The sequence below is a fragment of the Vanellus vanellus genome, assembly GCF_965231255.1.
Source record: "Vanellus vanellus genome assembly, chromosome: Z".
Classification (NCBI taxonomy): domain Eukaryota; kingdom Metazoa; phylum Chordata; class Aves; order Charadriiformes; family Charadriidae; genus Vanellus; species Vanellus vanellus.
The window spans coordinates 83730798-83757197 of record NC_138908.1 but is presented as its reverse complement, the minus strand read 5'-3'; the positions used below and the strand labels follow the sequence as shown (position 1 = coordinate 83757197).

Below are 26400 nucleotides of genomic sequence, written 5' to 3'. Positions count from 1 at the left end.
CTGACCTGTGGGAGCTAGCTGGGTGTGCACGCGTGTGCGAAAAAAGAATTGAAGATGAAAAAGCTGGAGGTAAATCAGAAGGTATGTGGTCAGGCATGCCTGGAAGGAGAGGAGAGGGAGTGCTGCATGCAGAAGTTGATGCCAGAGGGATGCAAGCATGTATATGAAGGACTGACACCCCTGTGCATCCCAAAACCTCTGCAAATGAAGACACAACCAGTACAGAGGTTTGCAGCTCTGGGTGCACAGGCCAGTGTGTTGTGTCTCCAGCACATCTCTGTTAGCCTGGAGGCCACAGTGCTTTTGAAACACAACCACCATGCACTGACTTGGCCAAGACTTTACGAGGCTGCTGGGAGCAGCACCCATCCCCTACCGCAGTTTCATGGTGGGGACTGCAGGACCTCCAGCTGGACACCCAGGTTTCCTGCACTGGTCCCAGCTGCTTCCCTGCAGCACTTTCTCAACCCCAAAACAAGCACTGGGGACATGTTGTCACAATTTTAAAAGAGAGGCACAGCACAAATAAACAAGGAAATGTCACAGAGGGCCATCGAAACTTGGCCGTGGGAGTGACTGCTGCAAAACAAAACCTGTCCTCGACACCGACGGCCTCCACAAGCCCTGGTCATATGGCAGCTAATCAAATACAGCGACTCTTCCTCATTTGGCACTCTGCGTTGAGCAGTAAAAGCCTGCTTAGATTTCCCCAGACCACCCCTTTGCTGCCAGGCGTTTGCTTCTTTAAGAAATACTTGACTATGTGGAAAAAAAAAAAAAAAAAGTCACAATTCTTTGGGAGCAGACAGTGAGGGATGAGCATCAGCTGGCTCAGGCAGACCACTGAGCTGAAAAAGAAACTCTGCCTTATCCCTGTCACAAGATATCCATGACACGATGCAAGGTGGACACTGTTCCAGCAGGCTTTGGAGAAGGAGAAGGAAGGGTAAGAGCCAGGATCCAGCTCTCCCTGCTCTTCACAGGGGAGGTCTTCAGGATCATCACAGAGGACCTTCATAGGGTCCCTCTTCAGGAGGGACCAGCCTCCTCCAGGTGCCTACATGGGGACCCAGAGGAGTCACCTCCCAGTCTGGGAACCTCAGGTGCCTTCCAGGACCAAGATGAACCTGGACCTGAGTGCTTCTCAGCTCACAGCAAAACTGGTTTCTTAAACTCTGAAGTTTTTACAAAGAAATTCATTCCTGCTCTCTTTTTTGAAGGGAGCTGGAGGTATTTGTGGTGGGAGGGCACCAAACTGCAGCTGTTTCATTTGTGCCTTCAATAATGCAATAGAAGGAAAAGCTAGCCAAAACCAAACCTGGGATAAATATCAAAGAGCTGAGTTTGTGTAGCTTTGCACCTGTATGTTTGTGTACAAAAACTGTGAAAACACCAGGAGCCTTGTGCCTGTTAAAGCAGCTCTGAAGTTGTCTCTCAGCTGCTCCAAAGCCAGCTTCACCTTAAATGCAACTAGAAGAAGACTTCCTGACTGTTCTGGCGCTTCTGGCATTTTACCGCTATTCCATAACCTAGGCAGAGGCTGAGGTCTACACTGCTGGTGTGAGCCTCAGGTACCCGCCACCAGCACCATTTAGAGGAGACTCAAGGCTTTGCTGAGCAAGAGTGGAGACCAAACCAGCACAGAAACAGGACTAGGCTAAAGGAGCTACGGAGGCTTCACCGTTTGGTGAAGAAGTTGTAAATCAAAGCCTGCCGCTTCAAGCAGGTACCACCACAAATGCACCAGTGCCTACTCCTCCTTGCTAAACCACATGCAGCAGAGGGAGCAAGCACTTACGTCAAGTCCCCGAGTCACGTTTGGGATTACAAAAGGAAGAGCTGACTAAAAGGACATCTCACAGGGGGATGCCCTTAGCAAAGAGGAATAAGCATGTACTCTGAGCGATTGGATGATCATGCACACAAATCACTGGGGAGAGGAGTCCGGCACAGGGGTAATCCGACAAGAGCTGCGGATGCACATGAGAACCTGGAGGGAAAGTGCAACGTGCAGTCGGCAACGCAAAGAAGGGGGAAGGGGGGTGGGGAGGACTGTTCATGGTCTTCTGGAAGAAGGAGGGTCGCAAAGGGGAAAGCATGCGAATGAGTGAGTCCTCAAGGAAAGGAAAACCACAGGAGAAAGTTGTGTGTGTGGGGCAGAGGAAAGGAAGACGATGAATTGAATTTCAAGGGAAAAAGTGCTAGAACCGCTTCCTGTGGAGAAACGGCAAATAGCTACAGGAACTCAAAGGGGGGAAAAAAAAAATATCGCAAGAAAACCCAAGGATAGAGTTTCCCTTGACTGCACACAAGGAAGCTTTACTTCCAATTGACTTGCTGCTGCTTACCTCTCAGCAATAAAACACAGGCACCCATCCCAAGCTCTCAAAAAACCCCGAGTGCAATAATAATTAAAAAAAAAAAAAAAAAAGAGTTTACATCCCCCAAAGCAGGACATTATGCATATGAAGGAAGCTCCAAAGAAACTTTGTCAGGCTATGCCTAAAGAAGGAAGGGGGTGGAAAATGAAGTGTTTGCAGGCACAACAAAATAGGCAGAGCAGCAAATGCAGGGAGAGGGGGAAAAAAGGAAATAAAACAAAACCAGGGAAATACTGCTCATCTGGGGCTTGTTAAATGCTACGTGACAGGCAGGGAATGCTGATGGATTGCTTCGTTGCATTTGGTGCCATGCTTTCAGTGCCCTTCCAGGCTGACAGCATGTTTCCTTATCCGGAGGAAAAGGTGCCTTTAGTGATGCTGAGGACGCTGGACTCAAGCAACCCTGCCGCAGGTGGGAGAGCAGCGGCTGCAGGGCTTGCCAACATGCCAGCAGGACATCTTTTGGGTTCCTGGCTTTCTTCTTCCCTCCCTCCCCAATCAGACTAAATGAAATGGAGCCATTTGCAGATTTAGACATGGCAAAGGTTCAGCCCACTCCATCCCCAGGCGCCGAAGGGTTGAAATGAGAGCAAATGCTTACAGAACGTTTGTGCACTTTCCAATCACCGCACGGACAGCCCAAGCTGCGATTCACCTTCCGAACAGCCCCGGGAAAGGGGTTAGGAAACTACCTTCGCTCTTATTTTCAAGAAGGGGAAGCTGATGTGAAACTTGGCATGGCCGCGACTTAAAAGAAACCCCAAAAGCTCTGTTGGGTTGCAGCCAAGCATTCGAGCTGGCAGAGCAGAGGTTCCCAACGCTGATGCTCTCTCACCCCTTGCCTCCCTCCCCGCTCCGGGGCACCAGCAACCGCACCCAGCCAGATCCTCTCCTGGATTCCCTCCCCTCCCATTCATGATCGCATAACATCCCCGGGGCGATTGCTCACACGGAAAAGCAACATGAGGAAAGTATTTAATATATGTTTACGTCTTTTAATATAGTGTAGCAGCTGGAATCAAAGGCAAAAAAAAAAAAAAAAAAAAACAACCAACCCAGGCCTCGGCACATGAGCAGCGTGGCTCTCCACAGAGCCCCCTTCTAATCACTGCCGCTCCCTGGACCACAGCTTTAGAAATCAGGCACCAGCCCCTATTGCCTAATTAGCAGAGCAGTGGAAAGCTTAGGAACAGGCATATCTTCTTCCTCCCTAAGTGGCCACTGAATAAATGCTGTATCCCCAGTTCACAGCCCCTTTTTATATTGCTAGCATTACCAGTCCTTTGTGTACCCACATGCTGTTACTTAAATTGCTTCCATGTTTTCATTACTTGCCCTCTGTGCTGTGTGTATTGAAACTCCTGCAAGAACGCTGAAGTGGTATTTCAAAGCACTGGGGACTACTGGAGATGTGGCTGAAATTATTATGCAACAAACTTAAAGTGATTTTTTCAAGTCCTGATAGAGTTTGCTTCTCCTTAGAGGGAAAGATAAATTCAGGTGCTACTCCACGAGGTGAAGGACAACTGCTCCCAGCCACTGGAACACAGGCATGGCACTTGCAGCTCGGGTCATGCTCAGCTCTCCATCCTCATATATGGTTGTGTGGGACCTGTATATATGCCCTGCATCCATAAGTGAGGTGGTAAACTCAAATAATTATGCTGCTCCCACACGCAAGTAAAATGTGTACATCTGGCCAAACTCTCCTGGCAAAAATCCACAAAGGACAGTGGAGTGGCGCCAGCTGAAGATCTGCTTAAATGCATTGCTCTCTGCTGCCGATAGCTGCTTTTCCGGAGTTTGTGCTGATTAAAGCAACAGGCAATCAAACAGCCTAACTCTGAAATATCAAAACCACCAGAATCAGTTAAATGTGACAATCACTTTTTTTTTATGTTAACCACTACCGCAGCTTTCAACGGCTCTGCAAGTACATGCAGAAGGTACCTGCACGCTCCTCTCTCCCAGGGAAACCCACAGGTGGGCCAGACAGCTTCAGCTCCATTCGAGTTTCAACTTGCTCTTTCCTCCTAACTATCTTCCCCCCAAAAAATCTGTAACTGGCATAAAACACGTGGATCAGCCATGAAAGCAATTGCGCTTGCCAGCGCTGGAACCCTTCTCCCACCAGTCTCTGACCTCCCACTCCTGCAGTGCCTTTCATCACCCCTTGATACGAGATGTTCCCAGCCAAGGCCTGATCCTGCAAGCCCTGAACGAAGAGGAAGCTGCCTGTGAAATCCCTTCGGCTGCAGGGATGCATCGTGGAGACGCAGGCTGCAGGTCTCCAGGCATCAACCCCCTTGAGATCACAGCACTGGGGTCTTCCAGGTCCCTGCTGGGGACTTCTCTGCCACGGCCCCGGCTCAGCAGCTGCCACGTAGCAGCCGTTGGGTGTTATGCTAATGGATGCGCCGGTGCAGCAGCCCTCTCCCCATCTGCTCAGAGCATCCACCTGCTGGGGTTGGGTTGCTGTTTTTTTGTGTTTTGTTTTGTTTTAATGGACAGATTAGGCCAGTGCTGTCCCAAAGCACTTCCAGCCTGCACGTGGACACAGCACCAGTCAGATCAGACCTCGCAGCACAAGCGCAAGCTGGATGCAGCCATATTTGGGCTATGATCCACTTCTTTCAAATTCCTTATCTTCCTGCAATTAAAGTCTCACCCTGAGTGTAACCACACTACAAGGTGCTTTTTTTTGTTGTTGTTGGGGTTGGTTTTTTTTTTACATGTAGTTTCCTTATAGTTAGCTTTATTTATTTAACCTTTTTGGATGGCCACATGAAGGAACAACCGTGCCTTCCATATCCATCTGACTGGGTGATAAATACAAATCAAAGTTCCAACTTCTAATCAGTCATATTCTCCATGGTCCATGCACAGTAGACAGTTGTTTGCAAATCTTGTTTTGTTTTTTTTTTTTTTTTCCCCCTCCCTGCATGGCCATGGAGGGACTGCTTCTGACATCTTTGCTGTCACCGAGCATGGTCTCGCTCAACCACTGGTTCCCCTGAGACCTCTGCAAGTCTTCAGGGCGGAAAGGGAAGTGGAAATAAGACATTGCTCAGTGCTAAGATGACAGCCCATCCTTCTCAATAGGTGGGAAAAATCTCTTCTCAGTCTATTATAGGGCCAAACCTCTGCTGTGTTAAAAAGCACTGCTTCTTTCATGTACATAGAATATGCCATTTAGTAGGATCCTAAGAAAAAAAATCACCTTGATTTTCGGGTTTTTTTTCCAAGTTCATCTTCTAAGACAAGTGCTCTCAGAGTGAGCAATGTTAATCCCCCTGGGCTCTGCCTTGAGTCAATGGGAAATGTTGATGTTTCAAAAAGTGATTTAGAGTTATCAGAATTTTGGTCTAAGTCAGTCTGCTGAGGAGACTGTCTCCAGGGAGAGCAGTTGGCAATTAGCCTCTTCAAGGCTTCAGGTAGCCCTGTGAGCATTCATCAAGTGTATACAGTATGGGAGAAATGCGGACCTTCTGCACAGTGAAGTACACAACCTGCATGAGCAGGAAAGCCAAGTCATACCCTGAGCTCTAATCAGTTGACACCTACATCCCAGATGAATTTGTCCAGGTTTTGGATATACTCATCAGTCTTTCATCAAATCTGGATTCTTGTCTGAACTTACAATGATGCCCATGTGTTACTAAGAGGTGAAGTATTTGTACTGTGATAAAGCCTCAACCCAACCAAAGCTCCTTTGTCCAACACCTAGGACAGAAAACACCACTACACCCAAAATAACATGAGTAATCACCAGGTGTCCCTCCCCTCACCAGTGCTGCTTAAAACACTTGAACTAAATTTGTTCTAAAGACTAAGTGTAGGGGACATTACTGGAAAAAAAAAATAAAAATCAAGCCAACAGCAAAACAAGAGTGGTCCCAAAAACAGCTCATACAAAGAAAGGATTTTCTTTCTTTTCCCCTCCCTCTTCCTCTCCTTGACTAAATGAAAAAATAAAAAGATCAATTTTTACCCAAACTTAAAGTACCGAAAAATTCTCTCCAGAAGGATATTTCAAGAAAATGATACGCATCCAGAAGAAAATGAGACTTATAATGGAAGTATTTTCTGAAGCATAACTATAGTGTTGCTAGCACAATGCTGTAATCAAGAATAATGGAGCCCTTCGCCCAGTGTACAGGAATGGATTCAATTGTTCACTGTGCACATACCTGTATTTTAAAAATGTAGTTGAAAGCTTTAAATGCCAAAAGGCTCGAGCATTAGCACCTAGACACAAAGCAGTTTGGAAGTGGGCTCCTTCATTTATCACTCATGTAATGATTAATCTTAAATCTCAATTGCGCACAAAAATAGAAGAGGCCTGGCTGAACTTTTGATCCCTTCCGAATTGGTTCATCTGAAGGGTAGGTCAAAATCATCCCCGCAGTGTACGTGGCAGTGCAGGACGGTAACCTGCTCTGTATTACCTTCTCCGCAGCCAAACGGGGCTTTGCAAACCTTGCAAAGGTTATGCCTCAGACACAAAACGTTTGAGCAGGTTTAATCCTACCCTCTGCCTCTGCTTTCAGGAGAAAGGGGAAATATGAGAAAAAACAGGACTTACCTTCTTTTTGGAGTGTGATCTATCCTCCTCTTTAGCTGCTTTGCTATTTTTCCCAGCTCTGGAAAGCTTCTGCTCCCCAGATTGCTTGATGGTGATTTTGATCTCGGGAGGGCAAATATAGTTCTCCAAGTTCTTTGGGGGCTTCTTAGCTCTCTTGGTGGTCTGGATCTTTAGTTTTAAACTCCCCTCTGTGAAGTTAGCCTCCTTGATGGAAAATTCCTGCTCCTCCAGGCCATCTCCCGCCACCCATTTCTCGCTGTCGGCATTGGAAGTGGAATCCACGTCCCTCCCAGAACCCAGCTCATCCTCTTCCTCGGGCTCCAGCCTCTCACCGCTCACCGGGATCCCTTTCCCCGAGCCCGCTGCAGGTAGCATCGTCTCCCCTGCACAGCTGGAGGCAGGCGGAGGCTTCGTGGAGGTGATGGCAGCTGGCAGAAAGTCTGCCTCACCCCCCCTTTGCCGGGAGCTGCCCAAAGTCTCCCTGGGCTCCATAGCAATACCGCAACGCCCTGGAGTTTTATCAGAGGGAAGGGGAGCACGGCAAGGGATGAGGAGAGCAAGGGCAGGTACAATCCCAGGAAATAAATGGTAACTGTCCGCCAAATTCAAAGTGCCGATCGCCCAGAGGCTGCAAGGAGCTCAGAAGACACCAAGTCTGCCACTGTCAAGAGAAAGGAGAAGAAAAAAAGGAAGTTAGCATGCATGCACGTAGCAACTGCGAATGTGGAGATGACTGAAATGGGGCATGCTTGGGCTTCCCCTTCAGCATCTCAAGGGCCTTCCTTGAAGCAAAATGGGAACCAAGGCTGGCTGGCATTTCTGAGGGCTGGAACTGGTACTGTAAAGCAAGGAACGATAGCCACATGTATTGCTAAATTGATGAAAATGAATATATTAAAAAAAAAACAACAAAAAGGTGTATAAATGCAAATGCCTTCAACTCTGGACTTGGGATATAAAGGAGGGGGTAACCAGCTCTCCACGCCCATGAACCTCCTCGTTATTTCAAAGTGCTCGCTGTCACAGGGATGTGTAGAGGGGTGGGGAAACAGAGACAGAGGCTTGCTTGCCTCAAGTTAAACAATAACCAGTGATCAGAGCACAGAAAGCACAGTGTTTCCCTATGGATTAGGCAGAAGAGTTTCAAACTCCCTATTTGCCCACTTACCAGGTGAAAGAGAGATGCCTTCGGCTGCCAGTTATTCTAGGGGGGAATTCTACTTTGCATGAATTATTCGTTACGCACTGGGCCACGCACACACTGCCTGCAGCCCAAGATGTTCCCTGAGACGCTGGAAGTGCAGGAGGATCCACCTGGGTCTATTGCAGGGCATATCAGGGACTGGACTACTGAGGATGATGGAGTAAAGCTAAACTCAGTGTTTCCCAGAGTTCCTTGTGCCCTTGGGTACCACTGCTCTGTGGCAAAGGTTTGGGCTGACTGAAGCAAAGACTGTGCTCTCATCCTTTCAAATGCGGGCTTTCTTTAAAACATCGCAGGTTGAACCCTTTGAGATGGAAGCACTCATACTCGGTAGCTTAGAAAGTCTCAGCCAAAGTCAATGGGAGAATCTGTGAATGTTCAATTGAGGCAAAAGATGTATGACCCAATGAAATAGAAAGGCTAAGCCAAATACCAGACATTTAGTTAAAAAAAACATACATAAATGTACACATAGGGTGTTTTTAAAGGTGTTGAGGTGCTTTCATACACCTGCCCTAAATCCCCCGTATAGGCATCCCACCCCACTCATCGTGGCAAGATAGTTCAGGCTACAAAATTAGCAGAAGATTATCTTGGAGAGAAACAAAGATATTTTCTGCTACTTTAGAACAAATAGCTCCCTGGTGGGTCAGAGGAGTATCACTTCTGGCATACGGAGAGGGAAATAAGAAGACACTGCCAGGAGTAGGTGCTGGGGGTGCAGACCTACTCTTTCAGCAGTAGATTAGCTCTGCCACACTGCCAAACCCCACCCCTCGACCAACTGCAAGCAAGACCTGAACACAGCCAGGGATTTCCCAGGACATTGTTAGCAGCAATAAACCATAAAGGAGAAACAAAAATGATCTTGCTACCAATCGCTAAATCGTAACAGCATCATCATAGACTACTCTAAGGCACAGCTCACCAAGAAAAATCACATGCCCTTGTTACACTGGCTTCTTTATGCCTTTTAAAAATACCTTGCATGAGTTTAAATTTCAAAAAAAAAAAAAAAAAAAACCCAAGAAACACCTTTTATTAGTTATATATTCACATTTCGACTGGACTATGGCCATAAGTCAATTCTCTGACCCTGGCACATATGGCTACTAATGGAAAATCCTAAGCATCCAAGAGCTCCATGAAATCATTGGGTGACCTCCACCCAGGTCCCAGCAGACACAAATTCAAATAAAGTTCCCATAAATAGCACAAGCTGACAGCCCAAGCAGGGGAGAGAGAGAGAAAAAAAAAAAAAAAGAAAAAGGAAGAACTATCATGGAGCCTGATCTGCCATCTAGCCTTAGAGGTGGTTTCTGCAGCTCATAGTAGATAGAAGTACATCATAAAACCACTTATGCTTAAGTTGCACATCTTCTGGCAACAGGGAGGAGACTCATTTCGCAGAGCTGCTGTCACTGGTCTCATTTAAGGTGATCTTGAAGAACTAACAGACCCAAGGTCTCCTGCACGCCTACCCTGACTCACCCCTGCGGTCAGCAAGTCTCTCCATTTCACCACCTGTGAAACAAGGATAACGCTTACCTCATTCAAACCCATTGTAGGGTGGGTTAGTTAATGCCCTTACATAGTTTTGAACCCAAGTGTTTACCATGTGGTAGTTGCTAATTACTAACGCAATTAGTACATTAAAGCCACCCAGTTGCAAGGAGCTGCTCCACCTAATTGACCGACCTTGCACCTTGCCTCTCCTTTGTGCCTACGGAGGTGATGGGAGTCAGGGTTACCTTCCTCTTCCAACCGGTGGAATCAAAAAAAAAAAAAAAAAAAAAAAAAAAAAGGCCGTCCTATTTATCTGCCATTTCGCATTGTTAATCTCCTTGGAGAGGGACGCAATGTACACACACTCCTGGGCTGCAACACAAACACAAGGTGGTAAAAGCTTGGTGGTGCAGCATTCCAGGGAGTTACTGCTCTGGTATGCACGCATGTACAATGGGCACTCTGTGCTGGCCTCCGCCCACAGGCTTTTAACCTCTCTCGATGCTGGTAAAAAAGAGAAAGCTTCTGGCAGACAGCATCTAGCTCAGCAGGCAGGGCAGCAGGATAAGTCCACGACCACCAATGGTGCATTGAAGGGACCACAGCCATTGGTGTAATGAACCCTACGCTGAATAGGACCTGAAATAAAACTCATGGCTCTGAGCTAGGAAGGGTCTTTCAGGTTTTGATTCATCGGGTAATGTTTTATGGAGGGTGAATGTAAAGCCAAGCGTCTGCTCCAAATTCTCGTTGTGGGCCTTAGACCAAGCTCTGGGTCATGATGCCCAAATGCTCACTCCCTGCTTGGCTGTGTGCCTCCGGGTCAGTAGAAACAAGCAACAGATGAATAAAGTCATTGCCTTACACCAGTGTCAGGTGAGTTCACACCAAATCCACCTTAAAATCCCACTTAAAAACATTGGCCTCCTGTTCTGCTGAGAGCCTGTAGATGATGATATCACCAGACCCGCAGGTAGCAACAAATAACCCTGCGCTCAAACGCCACGCAGAATTAACTGGGTCATTGTTTTAGGTATCTCCTTACTCTCCTCCAGGGTTAATAGTTAAATGACTTGGGTGCAGGGACATTATACTTGTCTTTCTTGTTTGGGCAGGCTACCTGTGCTTTGACTAATTAGGAAACCTCACTTCAGGCTTCTGAACGTGTAACCTCTATTGGAATCCTCCCCACCTCCCCTCTCCAGGCTGCCTTTAAGCAGAAGCGCTGAAGGGACAGCAATGAACGCTTTTCCTCCAGCAACTCTTCTGCCTTAGCTGGCAATGTGCAGATCTGGAAATCTAGGGAGGAAGCGGATTTTCCAGGACACCTCTAGCTCTATTTTAAACACTCAAGAGATAGGGGCTGTCTAGACTTTAAGTGCTCACCCAAACTGCCCTTCCAGGCCTCTGAGGCTCGCCAGCATCAAGTCCCATTCAATAAGAAACTACAGAAGAGTTTTACCACCCAAATTAAGCTCCTGGAGGAAAGTGTTACTGCTAGCAAGCTTCCTGCAGCCAAGTCAAATTTGAGGAGGAAAATTCACAGGTGAATGACAACAAATTTCACAGAAGTTGGCATTAGATCTTAATTAGGGAGAGATTCACGCTTCCGCTGATAAGTACTGAGAAATAATCAAATGCCTGTGTGCTCAGCCTTGCTACGGCTGCTCACACATCTCCTATCAGCTCCTCTGGGTACCTCAAACACTTCTGGAGGCAAAGGCCTGACATACAAGACCTCCCTTTGGGTGGTACTAGGTATCTCCCATTAAGGGCTCTGAATAAGCTCCCTTCTCCTGCCTCAGGCAACCACTCAAGTATTCAGAAGCCAGGGCTATAAAGCGAGTAAACTGAAAATTTTCTGATGACAAAAATGGAGTTGAGAGCCCATGGTAGGGGGGAGAAATCCACCTATTTGGGATTCTCCATGAAATGTAGTACTGCATCCAGCTCTGTAGTCCCCAACAAAAGAACGACATGGACCTGCTGAAGTGTGTCCAGAGGAGAGCCACGAGGATGATCCGAGGGCTGGAGCACCTCTCCTATGAGGAGAGGCTGAAAGAGTTTGGGCTGTTCAGCCTGGAGAAGAGAAGGCTCTGGTGAGATCTTATTGCGGCCTTCCAGTCCCTAAAGGGGGCCTACAGGAGATCTGGGGAAGGACTTTTTACTAGGGCATGTAGCGATAGGACGAGGGGGAATGGGTTTAAACTGGAAGATGGAAGGTTCAGATTGAACATTAGGAAGAAGTTTTTCACTGTGAGGGTGGTGAGGCACTGGAACGGGTTGCCCAGAGAGGTTGTTGAGGCCCCATCCCTGGAGGTGTTCAAGGCCAGGCTGGACATGGCCTTGGGCAACCTGGTCTGGTGGGAGGTGTCCCTGTCTCTGGCAGGGGGGTTGGAACTCGATGATCTTCAAGGTAGGTCTTTTCCAACCTAAACCATTCTATGATTCTATTATTCTATTAAATGAACGTGGACATAATACTTGGCACGGCTTTTGCCCTATGTGCAGGAGCAACCACATCAGCAACAAGCAAACGCTGATTAGACAAACACGAGCCAGCCAGGTTCAGCTGCCCAGCGTTTGTCCCGCCGCGTGATTTGCTCAAGCACCAGGAACATCAGCAGAGAGCTTGGAGCAATATTAGGAGATGATGTCTAAATCCCATAGTACACTACTCCCAGCCATGACTGTGACTGAGACTGCATTCATTTCACCCATAGAGTCCAAAATGCCTTAAAATGAAAAAGAAAAAAATTTTCTATTGGATGGGTTCAAGTGGGGGTAAACGGAGGCACAAGTCTGAGAGTGTTGCTGTGAATGTGAAGTGGAACCCACATCTTCTTGAACCCCACATCTGTCATGTTGCCTTTGGATTTCACATTCTCTCATGTGACACACAGTTAAATCCCTAATCTCTGCAAAATATCAGAAATCCTGGAAACCTCTTTACACTCCGTCTTTTCAAAACCATTCACCACAAAGCACTGGAGACTATACAGCAATATTTAATGATGAGCTATCACCTTTCACTCCAAAGACTCCCGGGTTGCTTCCTCGATTATATATGCCACCGCTGAAATGCAACTGCCTCTGGGGCAGAAGCCAATGGACAACCCACATTACACCCGAGGGAAAGTTTTGGTCAGAAACCGGCTTTTATAAGAAGTGTCAGTGAAACTTCAGAATCTATCATGGGACATAAAAACCCAACAGCCTGGCATGCAGCAAGCTGTGCTGAACTCAGATAACCCACGTTAGGAATACACACCAAAAAAAAAAAAAAAAAAAAAAAAAGCCTCAACCTATTTCTTCATTATTGCTTTACAAAAAAAACCTATGAATTTCAAGAGTGGTTGTGGTCCTGGTCCATGCACTGCCAGATTACCAGCAGCACAAGTTTGATGCAGATCAGGAACAGGCATCTGATCATACTTTTACCGAATGGACCAGAGCATACAAGATGGGGGTTAAGTCTTTCTTCATGCCAACTTAAAAACAGTTCCAAAGGATGGGTAAAACTTGTGAGCCATAAAGCCAGCGTGGTGCAGACAAGTGACACAGTATGATGCAATATGAAGCTTGTTGGGAAAAAATTAAGTCACTGCAAAATTTTTTTAAGAAATTTGAACCAGGAGAATGAGTTTATACTGGATCAGTGTCATGCACCAGTAGTGTATTTAATCTACTGCTCAGAGCCCTGGAGCTAGATTTATCGTATCTTTGGACCACAGCCTTCATTACTTCCTGTGGCCGTGATACTCTGAAAGAACAATCCAGCTTTGGCAAGGAGCTGGAAAAATGACTGTGATAGCTATTTTCCATCGACACTATAGATCCCATAGGAAACACCCTCTCCCCTTCACCTGCCTTGCATCAATCAGGACAGAAACAAGGCAGAAGGACCTCCCCTCCAAGTAAAACAAATTAACGTCATCTCTTAATAAAGAATCAGAGAATGCCTGGTGATGTCCAGATCCTGACCAGTCACAGCCCTGAGCACCCTGCCCTAGGTGGCCCTGTGCTGAGCAGCGTGGTGGACTGGACAATCTCCAGAGGTCCTTCCAACCTCAGATGTTCTGTGCTTCTGTGATGTATTTTTTTTGGTCTCTATCTCCAGTGCAGGGCAAATTGGTCTCTCTACTGCATGACAATTTTAAACACACTGCTAAAATTCCCATCTATAAGATACATCCAGATATAGGCATGTATAAAACAGATGTGGGTATACAACAGATACAGTATGAGATCTTCAACTGATAATTGCTAGTAGAATGACCATATGTGAATGCCTGTAATCCACAGATTATCTACAAAAATAACTAATTAACTATGGCATGTGATTCATTGATAGGCTAAGTTAGATGCACAGGGGGTTACACAGAAGAAAGGTGGTTCCTCTCCGTGTGGTCCCCTTGCTTCCAACACTGCTTTTGTTCCAGTCCTTCCACCTCTGCCTCTGATTTTGCATGGGTTATGTGAGGGCTTTCTCCGAAGGGAAGGGATGCAAGCTCTCCTAGGTGTGGTCTATCCACATGAAAACAAGGAACAAGGATTAATGGCAGTTACCAGAACAACAGAAATGTAATCTTCACTCATTTCCATTGGCTTGCCCTGGGTCCAAGTGCTACCAGCCCTCTGCACCTCCGCCAGCGTGCCTGAGTAATGCTGACTGATGGCTCTGCCTCAGCGTGCCCGAGCCCGACAAAGGGAGCCAGGAAAAGCCACACTGGAGGGGAAAAGACAAGACAACCCAAAAATCTCTCACAGCCAGAAGAGCCTGCAAGCGTCCACCCCAAGATAAAGAGACAGAAATAAATGAGAGCCCAAGCGTATCCATAATTACAGAGGCATGTAAGTATGCACATTACACACATGTGTATCTGTCTTCTCAACATTAAGAGTAGATTATGGAATCATATTTGACTCCATAATTAGGTTTGAGACTCCATAATTAGATCAGATAGTCACCTTTCTATGTAAGTAACTAACTATCGTACAGCGCTGAAGGGAGGGCCAACTGAATGATTAAACAACTGACATGGCCATAAATCACGAGGCCCATAAAAGCAATACTGCCCAAGGTACAGCTGTGGCAACAGCCAGTGTAGCAAAGCACCCATCTGCGGTAGGAGGAGAGATGCCCATCATGTTGCCCAACGACTTTTACAAGCTCATGCCCAAGAACTGTGCCAAGGTTTTATAAATCTGCTCACTCACAACCTGAAGCTGTATCTGGGTGTCAGGGAAGGGAGTAAAGCCATCAGACCTGTAACCACCTCCTCATGCTGACTTCTGGTCTCGGAAGGACCAACCTAAGGACCACCCTCCTCCCACTTGTGCCCTCTGAGACAAATGCTGCTGCAAGACTGCTCCAAAGCTGGGCTCGGTTCACTGGATTTACACCTCTGAATCAAGAAATAGTGTTTGATCCCGAAGACATCAGGAGCCGGTGTGTCATTTTTACCCATCACCTTTGTGAAGATTAGGCCTCTGGGACACTAGAAAACAGAATGAGATGCCAACTGTGCTCCAGCTCATTACAACACAGAGAACCAAGCCAGGAGATTTTGCCTATGTCAGGTGAACACCAAGTTGCTGAGCTCCCAGACCAAGCATCATCACTCTCAGCATGATGTATAATCAAAAATTACTCCTGAGATGGTCCAAAAGAGTAGCCACGGGTGCAGCAGTGTGTGCCACTACGAGGATAAAACTTATTCCGTGAACAACAGCTATAAAACTCTGGGGAAAAGCGTCAACATGCACAAGAAGGGGACTTGAAATGCTTACTCTGTTCTAGCCAGCCCTTGCCAAGCGCACCATCCTGGAGGTAGTGGCAGCCACTCCAGGCTACAAATGGAAAGTTTTATGGGTATTTAGGGAAAGGTTATTGGCACAGAGACCAGCCACAGAAAGCAAAAGCCTGCACAATTCCATCATCTGTGTTACCAAACTTTCCTAGATCGACTCCGCTCTTGGAGAGCTGCCATCAGACACAGTAGCCTCCTTCTAACACCGTCGTGGTAGGGCAATAATCTCTCCTTGTCCCTCTGATCAAACATTTCCCTCTGCACCCTGAAATGTGTGGAAAATGATTTCTTTATATAAATCATTAACGAGAGGTTTGTTTCTATTTACTGCTGCTGCCACGGGACTCCTCCTTCCTCCTTTTCTTTTTTTTTTTCCCCCGCCTCCATTATTTCATTTTCACTTGCACAAGTGCCAAATACACCAGCTTTCCCTCCCTTCAGGAAAAACAAAGAAATAAATAAAATAAAACAACACATCTGATAGGGAATGCACCAGGTCTTGGCTCAGTATCCATTCCTCAGAGCCGCAAGTGATGGCACAAGGAGGACCAAAAAGGCTTCGGTCCAGGATGTATCCTGTGCCCAGTCTAGAGGCTGTACAAACAACACATCCCATATTACTCAGTTCTGCATGCTTCAAATGAGACGAGGAATAAGAGAGGTTGGATTTTGTCCATGCAGGCCTGCACTGCGTGTTTCCATGCTGAGTAAGCAGTGGTGACTTGCCTGGTGCTAGATAACGTACCAAGCATCCCCAGCACCAAGGGGGGACGGTGGGAAAATAGGGCATATGAAGGGCATGCATGCAAGAAGAAGAGCAATAATTTGGGGTATTTAGAGGAAGAGACGTTGAGACTGTTTGCGTTGCAGAATGTATCAGTCTTTCAGCTGTGAGGGAGGAGAGGATGGCTGGGTCAGCAAAACAAGAGATATCCTTCAAGCCTCCTGGATCGCATCAGAAATAGCAGGTGGCAAAAGCAGCTCAGGACACAAGTGGATGCAACTGGATGCGCACAGGGCAAAGAGCAGCTCACGGTGCCAGGACAGAGACATCAAGAGGTATAAACATTAGTCAGGAGCATGCCGGTGGGAAGACCCGAGGCCAGGGATAAAGGCAAGATAACTGACAGCTGCAATGGGCAAAGGAAAGGAGTAGCTTTGCCTCTAATGAGGCTGAAGAGGAAGCGGTTACAGAAGTGCTGGGAGAAGTTGAGTCAGACAGGAGATAAGAGCCTGCTGAGTACCTGCACGACCGAAAGGCCTCTCCAGCTGAACTACTTCATTGCGCTCTTTCTGCGGCACTGCACACATCGAACTCTCTCCAAGGTGGCAAATAGGATCAGAAGCACCAGGTTCACGACTCAAACCCCTGCTCAAGCAGGACCAGGACTTTGGATTGTTATTCCCTTGTAATGCCACTGACTTCAGGAGGATGTTGAAGGTCAGATGCTGTGGCCAGCAGGTTGAGGGAGGGGATTCTGCCCCTCTGTTCCACTCTTATGAGACCCCACCTGCAGTGCTGCATCCAGCTCTGGAGACTCCAACATAAGAAGGACATGGACCTGTTGGAGCAAGTCCAGAGGAGGGACACAAAGATGATCAGAGGTGAGGAACACCTCTCTTACAAAGACAGACTGAAAGAGTTGGGGCTGTTCAGCCCGGAGAAGAGAAGGCTCGGGGAAGACCTTATTGAGGCCTTTTAGTACTTGAAGTACTTTTCCTGTAGGAAAGATGGTGACAAACTTTTTAGCAAGGCCTGTTGCAATACGACAAGGGGTAATGGCTTTTAACTAAAAGAAGGGAGATTTAGACTAGATATAAGGAAGAAATTCTTTACTGTGAGGGTGGTGAGACACTGGCCCAGGTTGCCCAGAGAGGTGGGAGTTGCCCCATCCCTGGAAGCATTCAAGGTCAGGTTGGACGGAGCTCTGAGCAACCTGATCTAGTTGAAGATGTCCCTGGTCATTGCAGAGGAGGTTGAACTAGATGACCTTTAAAGGTCCCTTCCAATCCAAATTATTTTATGATTCTATGGGGTCAGAACTTAAGGGAATACAAGGTCAAGTTAGTCATGGGTGGCCCCTCTCTATTGATGACACATAGTTCTCTGTCTCCTAATCTGAGTCCTTCACTTAGGTCCCAACCAAACAAAGTTTGACCTGTGGGCTCCAATGGGTTAAGAGACCACTGAGCTGAGGCATCCATACCACTGCTCCCTATCTGGACATGGATGCAGGTTTGAATAGGGCTCCACTGCAGCTTAATATGATTTTAATTGTTGCTCACTCTATTTTTTTCAGAGGTTTTCCTCAAGGTCCCTGGGAGGTCTGTTCACTGAGCTAAGCCTGAAGAAAATGTTCTGGCCTGAAAGCCACACTTAAAAGGCAGCATGTTTTAAGAGCAGATGTGTCTTCAACTGTGATAAAAGGAGGCAGGAGCAGGACCTGTGTTTCTGTGACTACCTCCTACGGCACAGAACCGGGATCTGATATAAACCAACAACTGTAGCAAGTGCCATTTATGATACTTGTCCAGCAGGACTTGTAGGGACAGTGCCTCTCTCTTTAAGCCAACACACTGTACAATCTCCATTGACTTTAGGACAATGATACTTTTAATTTGTCACAGCATCAAAAACCATGACCTCCATTTGTTTTTGTCCCACTCAAACACCAAAAGAAGGCAGAGGCCTTCAACAAATCCTATGTTTATATCAATTTATCAGCTCAAAGTCCAGCAGGTTAGACTGCTGCCCTGTTTAAAAGCATGTGGTTAGAATAATTTAAAAGGGAAAAAATGTTTCCTTTTCTTCCCTCACCCTCACTTTTTCGGAATAAATTGGGGAAAAAAGGGAACAACTGACAGCTGGAGAGAATGTACTCAACCTTTCAGGAAAAAAATTGCCATCAAGCAAAGAGAAAACATGACATTTTTCAGCCCATTTGGTGAAGGTTTATGGAAGTTACAAGGATGTGAATATATGGGTTAATATTTAAAACTGTTTTGCAACCCTAGGAATAATGGGCATGTATAATAACAGTTCGCCCAGATGCCTGCTATAATACTTTGCAAGTATACAATCCTGTTCAAACACTTACTAAACTCCCCCAGTTAAGCTTCATGTCTCTGATCCCTTCTGAAAGAGTTGAAGAATTCAGTAGAGAATTATTCCCCTGTACAGAATTCTATTGAATCCCCACTATAGAGCTCTATAGGAAGGCTTTGGAGAAAAAAAAAAAGGGGAAAAAAAAAAAGAAAGAAAAAGAAAAAAACTACAGAAAAGTACAGGAAGGATTTCCTTGTCTAGCAAACTAATAGGATTTCAGAGGAGTTTCAGTGGAAACCCCACTGCATTCTCCAAAGCCAAAAATTTAGCAAGACTCGAGGAGAAGTAGGCATGGATCACAGCATCACTCCAGAATACGCTGGGTCTGGAAACACACAGTGAAGTTAGGCCAGTGTCCAAGTCTTAGAAATCACATCGGTAGGATATTCAGAATATGTGGATTCATACGGAGGAAAGACATGCCTGTAACGCTTTGCAGCTTGACCTCTGATTTGAGTATCATCATTTTCTCCCTTCCATCTTAAAACCAACTTCCCCATCTGCTAAAATACTGGGACAGAAGCAGAATGATTCATTGTATACATATATATCTCTCAGTTTTAAAGGTTAAGGCTAACAAAAATTTCAAAGTAACATAAAACCTCAGGCTTCCGATCTTTAACCCATCTCTAATTTTGAGGTATTTAAGTGAGTCCTGGGTTACCCCATGCTTGCCTACCACACATTCTTCTGAACAGCTTTCCCAAGTACTATTACGGGAGATACTGTACTACAGTAGAGGAAACTTTGCTTTCATCACTGCCACATTCATACAGCCCTTAACTTCCCAGGACTGTTACAGAAACAGGAATTCACTCCTTCAGAGGCAGTGAGAAGCTAAATAAGTCGCCTCCACAACAGCCTTTAGCCACCACCCCAGCACCCCACTCTGCTGGGCATTTGCATCCCAATATATCACGCGCTGCAGAGCCAAGCCTTGGGCCAGGCTGTGCTCTGGTATTCACCGGGGCAGGTCAGAGCCTTGCCATCACCTTCTGACCTCGTGTTTGCATGGAAATTGGTCTCCTCCTGCATGGCTTTTGCACGCATTGAGCTTGCTTTCAAAAAAGTGCATCAGACTCATGAGCTCTACATAGGGACGACAAGTCAACCTCATCCTTACCATTAGCGCAACTCCTTTTTTTTCCCTGCAAGACCCCAGCACTGGATGGACACATACACAAGCCACACCACTGCCCCTACTCATAAGCAAGAGTAAACCTGACCTTGGGATCTGTGAGCAACACCAGTGGCTGTATTCCCAGAGTACTTCTCTGTCCACCTTCCTGTTTTGTCACCTGTGTTTCAGCCCCATCACTTTCCCCTTCACATCTGAAGTCACGAGGGTCATCACCACTCTAGCGATGGCACATGGGTTCGGTGGACAGGCAGCCAGGCAAAGATCATAGAGATAGAGAGGTCTGAGATCTTGCAAAGATCTCCAGCCAGACTGGGAAGTAAACTAGAGCTGTAAAGATCATAATCAAGCCTGGATCAAATCTTCCTAATCCTCGGGGTGTTTGAGGTCTAGAGTTTCGATTTGGCCTTTTAGAGAGAGAGATGACTAACCTGAGAACTCTTCAAAATTTTCAATTTCATAAAAGACAACAAAAGTCTAAATGAAATAATGTCAGAAGATTGCTTTTCACATCCAGCTGCCCCACAGCTTACAGTAAAAGCTCATCATTGTGTTTGGACAATCTGTGCTGCAAAGTAAATCCAACTGCAAAAGGGCAAAATAGCCCCTAACTCTGCTCCCTCTCAAGAGCTGATAAACAGAAATTACCACCCCCTACTTCCTTCAGACATTTCCTCAGCTCTGAAAGACAAGCTGCATTATTCTCTGACTGCTTTTATTCAATTTAAGAAATTATTTTGCCTTCCTTTTCTTTGCCCCCACATATTTATCCCCTTCGCTTTGCTCTCCCTACCACCAGTTATACGTGACTGCAGAATCCAGGTGCCTGTTGGGGAGCTGTGCTTGTTCCCAGCATCCAGCAGACCTCTAAGCGGGTCCGAAAACGCAATCCATTATGAAGCCACATCAAATGAAGCCTTCACATTGAGATATGGAGAAAGAAACCATCTGTAAGTGTTTGAGTGCACCTCAGGAACAACTACGCTACCAGCTTGCTCTTGCAAGCTGATTTCATGCCTGTATCAGAAGGCAAAGCAGTCCCAACCTCAAAAGTTTGGAAACCATTTTCAGATCTGACTGTCCCCCCTGGCTAAAACCTGGAGTTGAGGGGTTTTAAAGCCCATCTTTAATCAAGATGACAATTTTCTAAAAGGATGAGTCATTTTATTTCCTCAACAATAAAAACAGGAAAGGAAACTTTTTTTTCAATCAAGTTGGAAAGAGAGAAAGTAACAAGAACAGAACCTAGAATAGCAGCAAAACCAGTCCCAGTAGAAACCACGAGCCCTGCAGCAAAACACTGGGAACCTTCTCCACTAAAGTTCTCCCACAGACTCTCATCTTTCTTCCTAGGCTTTGGACTAGGTCTAAATCTCGGATTTAGTGCCCGGACTTCCCAGCAATGAGGATAGATTTTACTGTGGGTTTCATCTGACCACCTTTTTTTTTTTTTTTTTTTCTTCCTTCGTGCACATATTTGATGCCTTTCTCTCATCATCAAATGCATGTTTAATTGCGGCACTTACATGCTCAAAACCCTGCGTGCCTGAATGTCATGGTAGGCAAAAATGACATGCTGAATTTTCTGAACATGGCTTAAATCCTATTCAGTTGACCCTACTGCATCACGGAGCACATTTTGGCAGTTATTAATGCTGCCTTTCAACATCATCACGGACCCACAGATCACAGATACTCCAGAGATGGGTAGTTAACAGGGAGCAAGAAAGACCACCTAGGCATATGGTTAAACAAATCAGTCATCAATTCACTGGGAGAGCTTTCATTTCCATCACAGCAATCTGCTGGATCCCAGAACTGTTTTTACGTGGTTCATTAGACAATAGCCTTTCTTGCTACTAGTTGGGTCAAGAGTCAAAATTGCTGTGTAATTGCAAGTCTCTGAGCACAAGGCAAGAGTTTTTCAGTCCTGGAGGGTGTTGTCCAAAGGGGAAAGAAAACAGAAGGGAAAGATTATGTGTGAGCAATTGAGCCCTACTGAGAGGGCAAAAAAAGTCACTGAAACTGGGATTAGCCAAATCTTGTAACGGAAAACAAGAGTCCTGTTGGTAAGCTGGCACTTACACCTAAGAGACGTGTGTGCTGGGGAAAAGGAGCTCAAAGGATGGGTCAAAACAGACCAGAAGAGGAGATTAAATGGCAACCGAAGCCAAAAAATGATGGTTGAGCCTTTATAAGTGTTTAGCTCCTTGAGTTAATGAAGCATGTGACAAAATCAGTTATTAAAAAAGAACAGTTCCCAAGTTAATCAAAGTACATTATTGGAAATGATCCTGAGGAACCTCAGTAGAGAAACCCAGTAAATGTCAAGTCAAGCTAAATAGCTCAGTTATGATTATTATTAATAATAAATCATGGCCACTGTTTCTTTTGTTTGCCAACAACTAGCATCGTTTATGGCTCTGCACAAACCTAACACACCATTTTATTACATTTCAGAGAGAGCATCCTCCTAAAATGATAATGTGTTAATAATCTATGCTGGGCTTTTTGGCCGGAACCAAAGAGCTCAAACAACTTGAAATAACATCAGCAAAAAATTATTTATTCCCCATCCCTAGTTGCAGAGAAAACAGAGGTTTTCTTGGCTCGGTTACTTCTCAATAGATTTCTGGTTTCAATTAAAACTTTGAGTCTGAGAAGTTAAAAAAAAAAAAAAAGCCAAAGCCAATACGAGATGGAAGAGAAGTCTCCATTCACTGAGTGTTTCTGCTTTTTTTTTTTTTTTTTGTTTCCCCCTGCTTTTACATAACCCTTCCGAGCTAAGAGCGGAGATTAAAGTACAGCTATATTGTTTGGAGGGTTTTTTCTCCTTTCAGCCAAAAAAACAAACGAAGATGAAAAAAAGTTTCTGCTGAGTGGCAGTCGGTTCAGACTGAGGGGAGCAATCTCAGCAAAGGCTGGGGAAGCACAAGAAGGTGTGTGCGAAACAGCCACTTGCATGTTTTTCCCCTGATAGGCATTTTTTTCTCCCTCTATGATAAAAGGTCTTAGACACTTGTTTCCTCAGGTTCGTGCTATCGCTGCCTAACGTTAGACAGGCGATTATATCATTACTGGAGCCCGCACCGAGTTAGTCCTGGCTGCAGGGGCTGTCGGATCAATAATTGTTCCCATTTGGGTTCATAATATTCAACACGGGATTGGATTTGCCAGCAGTCCTTTACCCCTGAAATCCTCCTGTCAATACGAAAAGGATCAGATTGCTCTCCCTGACAGCAGAGGACTAGCAGGCTCAGCGCTTTGCTCGCCTCGCACATCCTTTGCCGTTTGACAGACGGACATATAAGGCAAGGCGGCGGGTCCCCGTCGTAGTGTGGTGTGTCCCCCCCTCCCGTCCCCGGCCCGACCCGGCCCCCTCAGGGCCACCGCGGGCCCGCGGCTAATGAAACACCTCTGCTTGCAGGGGGAGAAGCCCTGCCCGGCTCCCCTCTACCTCCCACCCCCTCCCTCCCTCCATCCATTTGCTTGTGGCGGACTCCTCCCAGTGCCCAGCTCGGCTCGCTGTGCTCCGGCACACACCGACCCCGCGCACACACACACACACACACACACACCCACCCCAGCCCGGGGTGGGGGCACCACCACCCCACGGCACCGGGATGGGCGGGCAGTGCCCCTTTCTCCTCCCCAACCCCCTCCCCATGCACAACACACCCACCCCAACCCCACTGCATCTCCTCCTTCCCCCCCCCCCCCCCCCCCCCGCGGGGAAGCCCCACAGCATCTTCCCTTGCAAACCCACCCGGGGATGGGGGACCTGCCTGCCGGGGGTGGGGACGGACGGGGACCGGACCGAGTGTCCCCCTCGGCCCCCCCTTCTCCCCCTCCCCCCCCCCCACCTCGCAAGTCCGGTTCCCGGCGGCGAAATGCCCTTTTAGCATCAGGCGTCAGGCCCGAGATTATCAGTGCCGTTTATTTGAAGCGGAAACGAATCGGAAATCCTTCTCTCAACTGCTTTTTTAGACACATAAATACACACAGGCAGGGGCAGGCAGCGCGGGGGACCGCCGGTGCGCGGTGTGATGCGCGCACACACACACACACACACCTCCCCACACCACACACACCACACACACACACCGAGAAATAAGGGCGGGAGGGGGCCCCCCGCCTCGCCGGAGTGACCTGATTGCCCCCCCCGCCCGCCGGGGGGACCCGGCGAGGAAGGGGTGTGAGTGTGTGACTGTGTGCGAGTGTGTGTGATTGTGTGTCGGTGTGGAGTGTGTGTGTGTGCACGGAGGTGGGCAGGGAGCCTTGCGCCAGGGCTGGAGTTGACAATAGCCGCCCCCCGGCTGCAGGCTGCGTTTTAAACACACACACACACACACACATACACACCCCGCAATACGAACATACACACACACACCCTCCCGATAATATCGACGATATTTAAACCGCCCAAAGCTGAACTCCACTTCCACCCCGGTGGGGGGGGGGGGGGGGGGGGGGCGGGGGAGGGGAGGGGGGAGCAATCCGGGGTCCCGGGGACGGCAATCAGCGGCTTATTAATAACCATTATTAACGCGCTTCACTTCGGCACTGAGCAGGAGGAGTGGGGGGGGGGGGGGGGAGTCCCGCATTGCTAATTACTCCCCCACCATCACCACTACCTTTCCTCCCCCCCCCCCCCAACACTTCTTTCCTCCTGCAAATTGCCGCTTTTCTGGGCTGCGTGTCCTTTTCAATGTCAAAACAAGCGCGGGGCCGCGGTGGACTCCCCGGGGCAGCCCCGCTCCCACCCCCCCCGGAGCCCCCCCCCCGCCATCCCCGAGCACCGCCGCGGACCTACCCCCCACCCCAAACACACACACACACACACAAATCCCCATAAGGTTACAACGTTGCTCTCTAGCTCCACTTAACCTGCAATTTACGAAGCGGGGGGGGGGGGGGGGGGGGGGGCCTCCCCCCCCTCTCCTTTCCCCACGTACACGCATAGCTGCCACCTACCCCCGGCACCATCGGGGAAACACATGCAGGCTACCAAAGGGCTGGGGGGAAATAAAGAGGGGTGTGGAGGGGTAAATCTATTATGCAAACTCCCCCCAAAATTGCGACCCCTTCCCAGCAGCACGGTTTTACCCCCCCGGCCCCCAACCACACACATACACACCCCCCCACCAGCCACAAAGCCTGGGGAGGGAAGGGGTCGGAGGGGGAGAGGGGAGACTCTCATGCATTGCACAGAAATATTCCCCCCACCCCCAAATAAATAAAGCCCTTTCCGCGCCATTGCAAAGTCACAACACGAAGAAAAGGAAACGACATTAACTTTTGCATGCAGAGGGGGAAAAAGAGGGGGGGGGGGAAGGGGAAAGAGAGAGGGGTAAGACCCTCCTGCAATCCGGCTCATCAAGACAGACCTTTCCTCGATGGCTCAGGTTTTTTGTTGCCTTTTTTTTTTTTTTTTTTTTTTTTTTTTTTACTAACCCATATCCCCAAAACGGCAGCGGGGGCTTCTTAGCAAGCTTCCTCTTCTTCTTCTTTCTTCCTCCTCCTCCTCCTTATCCTCCTCCTCCCTCGGATTTCCCCCCTTCTTGTCTCTTCTCTTTTAGATCCCGGTTTCAATCCCTCGCCACAGCCCCCAAAGGTGCTTTTGCTTGTGTTGCGGCAAACCCATGGCGGTGTTCATCTGTCAGATTAGGGGAGCGCACGGCCGCGCAGCACACGCAGAGCGGAGAGGGAGGAGGGCGGGAGGGGGGGGGGGGGGGGAGGAGGAGGGAAGGCACCCGGGGAGAGGGAGATGGACGGACAGACAGAGGGATAGATAGCTCGGCAGATAAATGATAGCTAGATAGATAAATAGAGCGAGATAGAGCGAGAAAGGGGGAAAATGGCGTCTTGGAAGCCGGAATCCCAGAGTAAATCAAATTAACACGCAACACCCAGAGCAGTCCCGGCTAATTTTAGCAGGATCCAAAATAAAATGGAAAGGAAAAGGGGGGTGGGAAGGAGGGGGTGGTGGGGGGTGAAAGAAAGGAGGAGTGGGGGAAGGAGGAAAAAAAAGGGGAGAGCGAAAAAAAAAAAAAGAAGAAAAAAAAATCAATGCACTGGATAAAATCCTGGATTTGAAATCGATGGAGCTTGTCTCTGTCTCTCTGGTTCTCTCGCTTTTCCTTTTCTTTTCCTTCTTGTTTTTTTTTTTTTTTTTTTTTTTTTCTTGGAGGGGAGCCTTTTTTTTTTTTCCTGTTTGTTGTTGTTGGTTGTTTGGGGGCCTTTTGAAGGGGGGCGAGGTGTGGGGGGGGAAGCGTTTTCGGTTTTGCTTTTCCCAGCGAGGAGTTCTTTTTCTTAAAAAAAAAAAAAAAAAAAAAAAAAGAAAAACAAAAAAACAGAAACGGGGGAGGGGGGGGGAGAAAAAAAAAAAAAAAAAACACAACCAAACACCACCACGAAAAGAAAGAAAGAGCAAAGCCCCGCGACGAGAAAAGGTCTGTTTTGGCGGCGAGGAAGCTGTTCCCTTTATTCCGTCTCTGGTCTCCGGAGCGGGCCGGCGCTGCTGCCGGGGCTCCGTCGGGCTGCGGGGCTGCGGCCGCCCGCTCCCCCCGCCGCGCCGGGCCGCGCCGAGGGAGGGTAAAGGGGAGGCGGAGGGGGGGGGGGGTGAGAAGAAAAAAACACCCCCTTTTCCTAACGGGCACGGGGTCGG

At 47.6% G+C, this 26400-nt stretch overlaps 1 protein-coding gene across 1 annotated transcript in view; it reads right to left on the bottom strand.

The window, feature by feature from the left end:
• Nucleotides 1-25988, bottom strand: part of SETBP1 (SET binding protein 1) — a 268615-nt gene extending 242627 nt beyond the window's left edge. The window contains exons 1-2 of the mRNA XM_082497456.1: nt 25121-25988; nt 6967-7627 (exon numbers count right to left, since the gene is read on the bottom strand). Of these exons, the coding sequence (XP_082353582.1) occupies nt 6967-7458 (492 nt within the window). The 5' untranslated portion in view covers nt 7459-7627; nt 25121-25988. The remainder of the gene's footprint in view (nt 1-6966; nt 7628-25120) is intronic.
• Nucleotides 25989-26400: the final 412 nt, after the last annotated feature.